General features: G+C 39.8%; 1 protein-coding gene across 1 annotated transcript in view; it reads left to right on the top strand.

Moving 5' to 3' along the window:
* Nucleotides 1-361: 361 nt before the first annotated feature.
* Nucleotides 362-7,220, top strand: part of ZC3H6 (zinc finger CCCH-type containing 6) — a 46,113-nt gene continuing 39,254 nt past the window's right edge. Inside the window, exon 1 of the mRNA XM_004686107.2 lies at nucleotides 362-780. Within this exon, the coding sequence (XP_004686164.1) occupies nucleotides 749-780 (32 nt within the window). The 5' untranslated portion in view covers nucleotides 362-748. The remainder of the gene's footprint in view (nucleotides 781-7,220) is intronic.

The raw sequence follows: 7,220 nt of genomic DNA, 5'->3' as shown, positions 1-7,220 counted from the left end.
TGCCTACACCAGCAAAAGCTTTGGGGACCATTTAACACGAGGCCTCTACAACTCTTCCTCCTTTGGGTGGCGGCTTCTTTGGGCCGGGCCAGCAGGCGCAGGCGGAGAACGCGGGCCTCGAAACCCGCCTCCCCCCCGCCGAAGTTTCCCCTGGCGCCGACCAGCCCCAGCATCAAGCTGCCGCCTCCGCCACCGCACTAAAAAGAGTGGGAACCCGCCCCTGGAGGTGATTGACAGGGGGTTTCCTCCAATAGCCAACGCCGTCGGCCCCGACGGGCTGGGCAAGGGCCGCGGCACGCGGAGGAATCTCTCTTGCCCTTTAGTCCCGGGCTAGGTATTGCGGCAGGCGCCATTTTATCGAGCCGCTGTCTCGGGTGCCGCCATGTTGGTGAGGAGAAATCACCGTTACGGCCACTGTCCAAATCCCCGCGTCGCTGCACGCCGCCTGCCCGCCCGCTCCCAAGCCTCAGCCACCGGCGGCGAATAGAGACTAAAGCGGCAGCGCCGGCAGCGCGGGGCCGTTGCCCAGTGTTTGCAGTTAGAGCCCCATCTCTCTGGCGTGGTTGTTAATAGACTGGAAAGTCTGTGTCTGTGTCGCTCACTAGTAACCGTGAGTTTTTACCACTTCGTCACCTCTCGGCGGTGGCCGGGAGCAGGTACCCGCACGCGGGGCAGGGGTCCACCCCGCGCCCCGCTGCCGCCGGCCTCGCAGACCTGCCCTCCAGCCCCGCCCCGTTCTTGACCAAACATGACAGACTCTGAACATGCAGGGCACGACAGGTCGGGAACCCTTCTTGTCTGTCTTTCTGTCGGATGAGAGGAGGGGTCTGGGGCGGCGGGAGCGGGCCGGGGCCGCGCGCCTCCTGCATGACTTAGACGTCTCTGTGTGGCTCCATCAGTTCCATGACGTGCGCCCTTATGTAAACCCAGGATCGCGGCCGCGGGGGAGGTCGGCCCGGCCGCCCAGCCTCCCGCGCCAGGGTCCTTTCGCGCCGGCCCCGCCCCCGGCCGGCACGTGCGAGCCCCCCGCCCCCGGGCGGGCATCGTCTGAGCCGGGCGGCTCCCGCGTGCCGGCTGGCTCGGAGCCGCGGTCCAGCCCGGGCTGAAAGGCAGCATCTCCAGCCCAGGGGCTGGCTTTCCCTTCCAGATAGTACCAGCCAAGAGTTTCTAATAACTGGGGTTTGCCTACTACCCTAGCACACGCTTAAAAATAAACATGCTTGGTTTTGGGGGGGTTTGGTTTTGTTTGGTGTAGTTTGAGGAAATTTTGCAGCAACCCCAAAAGGCTGCATGTGTTTTATACAGTCTGTCTCCTTTGAATTTGCAAGGGCAAGTTTCAAGTTTAAAATGTGGACACAAAATACTTAGGCTTTGCAGACCTTAGTGTAGTGCAGTTGTCTCCTAAGTTACCATCTCCACTATGTGCCCTTGTTTTCTAAACACTGTATCCTTTGAACATTTAACTGAGCTTCTGAGTTTTTAGTTTTTGCGATGCCTTAAGGGCCCAATTCCTGGTTCCAAATAATGGTTTGGGAGTATTTATATATTTTAAATAACAAATGGCATATTTAAGTTTGGGTGAGGTTTTTAATTTCTTTTGCTGTCTAAATCACTAAATTTTGTTCTTAAAGGAGTGCTTGTGTTCATTAAAATTACTGAAACAAAATCCATTGCATCAGAATCTGGAACTTGAAGTTACGCCTGTGTAGCTAGAAGTAGTCAAACATAGACGTTGTACTTTAGACAATGTACAATTTGCAGAAAATTTACCTGTAGAGTAATGTGATCTGTTTTTGCTAAAGCGTTCGAAACCCAAAAGCACAGATTACAAACATAATTGAAATCTGAAGTACTTAAATATTTGGCAAACTTGAGAAGGATAGAAAATGGCATTTTAAAAACTTTGGTACTGTAATTATAAAAGTAGACTTAGATTGCCAGAAAGCAAGCCAAACATGATTATTAGAAAGTAAAAACCACCTTAAATAAAAATTCTGAGTACATAAACTCAAACATAACACATTTTTCGTGATTTTTTTCTTACACTGTTATTAAGACAGTTCTTGAAATGGACTAGCCAATTTCGTGAGAAATTTCCTATTTTGAATACCTGTGAACAAATCAATGGGTATTGAGACTAGTGCAACTTGAAATTTGGGGGATGTGTGTGACAGGAGGACTTGTATGGAAAATGGAAGTCTGTTAGTTTGCAGAGTAACTTCATTTAGGTATGTAATAATTCTATGTAATGTGTCGCCAAATTTGGATATGAAATAATTTTCCTAGTAAGTGATGGTAATATCAGACTTTAATTTGAAAATTTTAAGTACTGATTTAGAAGTTAAAGAAGTATCAAGAATTCTTTGTAAAATATACTAACCACTTAGTAGTAGGAATTAGAGATTAAGTAGTAGTAGCATTTAATCTTGTTTTATATTAGGACTAAGAAAAATAACATTTTCCAGTGATTTCTGAAGCAAAAAAGTTAGCTGCATATTAATTCATCCAGTTGTTAAATGGCACTATTGGTTTAAGGTAAAAAGATGGTTTATCTTTTTCACACTTTGTCAACCTAAGAGGAAACAACTATGTAAAAAAAACAAAACAAAACAAAAACAAAAAACAAAGTAAACTAGATATCAGGAGAAATGGTTCTAACTTCAGCTTTGCTGGTATTGGGAAAAGGAACAAAACTAGTTTCTTGATAAGAGAGCCCTGGGAGAATTCTAAAACATCAACTGTTCTCAGCATCTCTAAGGAGCTTTACAAAATTGTGTTGCCCAGAGTTTGCAGTTAGAGCCCCATCTCTCTGGGGTGGGTGTTAACAAACTGGAAAGTCTTTTGGTCTATGAATGGAACCTCCACCTGAATTTTAAGTTTTTAAAATCTCTTTAGGTAATTCTAATATGTACCAAATTGAGAACTACCAGACTATATCAGTGTTTCCCAGTCTTACTGATTATCAGAATCACTTTGAGGAATAAAGATTTTTTTCTTCCAAGAGCTGCTGAGTCAGCATCTCCAAGGATTGTGGGAATCTATTTTTAACCGGCACCCTAAGTGATTCTTAAGAATTTTTTGGAAAAAATTCTGTGCCTCCATATTTAGTTTATACTGTAATAAAAATTAGGTGGGGGAAAGATGAGTGAATTTTTGTATTTGGAGCTAGGCATTGTCTCAGCATATTTTTCTGACAGTTTTGAAAACTAAAATTTCTTTGCAAGAAAAAAATTTTATTTACAAAAGCTTTGATTAAAATATCACTATTACAGTTTACATGAGAATGAGATTCTAAATTAAAATATAGATTCACAGAATTCACAAATTTTTCCTTTTAAAAAACACGTTTTATATGTGAACATTTGATATAAATTTGTTTGCCACATAAGTTAGCTATTAAAAATACTCCGTTGGTTTTGTTTCCTTTAAGTCTTTATTGATAATATTGAAGGAAAAACATTGTAGTTTTATGGAGTGTTTTAATATAAAAATACCTATTTAAAAACTGGTATGTAAATAATACTCAAGAACTTCCGCATAGGTCTGTAGAAATAAATAGAGGTGAAGGAGTTGGGGAAATCAGGGGAGATAAAATTCTTGGCTCTCTCTTTATGCAGTTAGTTCTTCCCTTTCATTCATTTACTCTTAGCCACAACTCCAACCACTTATCAGCTGGATGTTGACTCAGCAACTTACAGACAACTCTTAAGGGCTAAATACTGTGAGTCCCTGCTTTGGACACATTACAGTAAAGTAGGAAAGGTTAATACATACCCAAGTAACATAATTTTCTGAAATATCCTAAAGGTAGAAAGTTTTTTTTAGCCTACACTGGGTATAAGAAGAGTTATATATAAATACTATAAGAGCTTGTGAATTTCAGTCATTTATTGATAGGTGTTATGGATAGTTTCATGTTGGAGATTTTTTTTGTTGTTGTTCATCATGAACTCTCTTCCCAGCTATTAGTCCCCTTCCTGCTTTTCTTCCGTATGTAAAATAATAACAAAGCTTCTTAGAATTGTTGTGGTATATATCTCTTCCCTTTTCTCTCTCCTTCTCCTGGCCAAAACTATACTAGAGAATCTGAAAGAATGGAGATAGTGATTATACTTTCCATTTTTAACAGGATTTTCATTTGATTCACACATTGATTCAATAAAGCAGGATAGTATTACGAGTTGGGTAACTTGTCTGAGATCCCACAGAGAGAGATCAGATATGCAGACTTCTACCTGTAGTATTATTTTCACTCTTCATGAGGTTTGCACAGGGAAGTAATAGAATAAATCTTGAATTACTTGGGACTGTGATGTAGTACATTTGAAAAGAGCTCTGTACTCTAAAACCTAGGTGCTGATCCTAGTTTTCCTCTAACTTGATTAAAACCTTTTCTGTTTTCCATGCTTATTTACTTCAGAAAAATAGGTACATTATCTCCAGTCTCTCTTCCCACTCTAACAAATTAATAACTTCATTTTAAATGTGCAGATACTGTTTGTCACATCAGTTTACTTAGTACTCTATGTAATATCTGCTTTGTAAATTAGTATATTTGCTAAAGTAAATGCCTTTTCTCACTAGGCCTTTAATAAATTTTATTTTTAGTTGTAAAATATACAAAGCAAAAAACAGTTACCATTTGACCTGTTTTCAAGTGTATAGTTTAGTAGTATTAAGTACACTGACACTGTTACACTACTAACCTCCAGAACTCTTCATCTTGCAAAAAGAAAATTCTATTATTATTTTTGATATGCATATTATTAAGTGTTGTTAAAACTATCAGAGTGAGATTTTTTTAGCAAATGTAAAAACTCAAGATTTACATTATGTTCAGGTTTGATGATTGGCAGCACTTTAGCTCTTAAGACATTTTTCCTGGCTCTCCCCCCAAAGATTATCTCAATCACTTTCAAATTTAATCATTTTCACTCAACAGACTTTTTTATTTGAAAAAACATTTATTTATTTATTTATTTATTCATTCATTCATTCATTCATTCATTTATTTATTTATTTATGCATACAGAGCTGGGGTACAGGCCAGAGTTGCAGGGGCAATGAAAAGATTCACCAGAGACAGAGTGGGGAGCAGAACGGGCATATTGATGAAGTACACTGCTGAGGGGCGCAGCGGGCAAGAGAGATCTGTCATGCCATGTGGGTCACCTCCCTGATTGGGGATCAAACTTGTGCTGAGGCAGCTGCAGCTAGCTTAACATGGAATAACTAGGCCTCATGGAATAACTAGGTCTGTAGGATGAATAAGTTTGGCAAGGAGAGCAGAAGTAGATGAAAACCATGAAGAAATGGAATGGCATGGCAGGTTCAAGGAAGATAAAAGTGTTAGTGAATGAACAGTATACCATATTTTGGAGTGAGGAAAAAGACTTAAATGAATTTGGATTCAGACTCCAAAGGATATGAAGATCTCATCATAGATTTTGAAGCAGGAAAATAATTAGATGCATTTTTAAATTTATTTTTTATTTTTGGTGAGATTCTTGCCTTAATGGAGCTTGCATTTTCTTTGAAGAGACAAGCACAAAGAATGTGTTAGGTGATGATAAAGAAGAAAGGAACCTCCTGTAAGTGTGGGGAAGGCATTTCTACTTTAAATTGAGTGTTCAGGCAAACATTTATTGAAAAAGTAACCTTTGAGCAAAGCTCTGAAATGAGAGAACAATCCAGTTCCAGTACATGTGGGGAAAAGCATTTATAGATAAAGGGAACAGAAAGTGGGAAATGCTTGAAGTCAGCAATGAACCTTATCTAAAGAAAAAAAAATGTGAGAGTAGCACAGCCGAGGAAAATGATCAAGAATAATGTTAAGAGTTGGAGTTAGACAAAGCAACAGAGGTGATTGTGTATGGCCTTGTAAGCCATTGTAAGGAAATGTGATTGCACTCTTCTTGATTTGGAAGTCTCTTGGGGATCTGAACAAAAGAGGACCAGATTTGCTTTGGTAAAAGAGTGGTAGAAAAGCAGTAATCTTTGTGATAGGTGATGATGGTTTCTAGACCAGAGAAGTAGAAATAGATTTTTCGGTATGCTTTGCAGGTAGAGGCAGTAGGTTTTACTGATGTAATAGATATGGAGCATGAATGAAGGAAAAATGAGTTAAAGGCTACTATAAAACTCTAGAAATTGGGTAATGAAGGCCTGATCAAAAGCATTGATACTGAGAAACAGACAAAGGGTAAAACTGATGAGATAGTTTTAGTATTTGATAAAACTGGAGATAAAGATCTGGGAGTTTTTAACAGAGGTATTGGTTGAAGTGATGTGATTATCTGTAACATGTGTAGTAGACCATGAAGGAGATAGAAATTTTCTAGAAGCCAGAGAAGGAAATAGTTTCAAGAAATCTGCTCTGACCACAGAGCAGGTAAGGGTTGTAAATGGACTATAGAATATACTACATTAGGACAGAAAAACATGAATGAAAGTTTGCAGTTGTCACAGAGGTGGCCTTAGCCTAAAACTTAGCCACATTGTTATTTGCCTGCCAGGATGTCTAAATATATTCATTTTTAAATGCTATTAGACTTGTCTCATGCCCTCCACAGTTCTGTCATTCATACTTTCTTTGCAAACTCAGCACTAGAAGTCTGTTTCACTCACTAGGTGATCTGCCTGAACATTTGAGTCTGTTAATTTTCAACTAAAGAGACAGGAGATCGGGTTATGAACAAACCTCACAGAAGTAAGTGATTTTGAATTTTCCAGGATTTTCAGAATATTCTTTTTAGTTTTTTTTTTTAAGGTTTTATTTATGCATATAAGAGCTGGGGAGTAGGGCAGAGGTAAAGGGGTGAGAAGATTCACCAGGGACTGAGTGGGGAGCAGAACTGGCAGTTTTACTGAAATATATTGCAGAGGGAAGCAGTGGGTAAGACAGGAGAGGTCTGCTGTGCCATGTGGGTCAGCTCCCTGGCTGGGGATCGAACTCATGCTACAGGGGCTGATGATAGCTTTATAGTGCTGACAAAACCCCTTGTGCCACCAGGGAGGCCTTTCCAGAATATTATTTTGTATATACATACCCCCTGGAATTGTAGGACACAGTGGGCCTAGTTTAGTATTTTAAGTTCCCAACCTGGTTAGTTTCAGAGATGATTAGACTTGAGATATGTTAATGCTTGCTAAAAAATAATGACATTGGCTAACATTGTTACTACTATATGATAGGTTCTGTTTTTTTTTTTTTTTTTTTT

The sequence above is a fragment of the Condylura cristata genome, unplaced genomic scaffold, assembly GCF_000260355.1.
Source record: "Condylura cristata isolate star-nosed mole 26May11 unplaced genomic scaffold, ConCri1.0 scaffold00020, whole genome shotgun sequence".
In the NCBI taxonomy this organism is placed as follows: domain Eukaryota; kingdom Metazoa; phylum Chordata; class Mammalia; order Eulipotyphla; family Talpidae; genus Condylura; species Condylura cristata.
The sequence above is the reverse complement of the archived record's forward strand: the minus strand, read 5'-3'. Positions and strand labels throughout refer to the sequence as shown.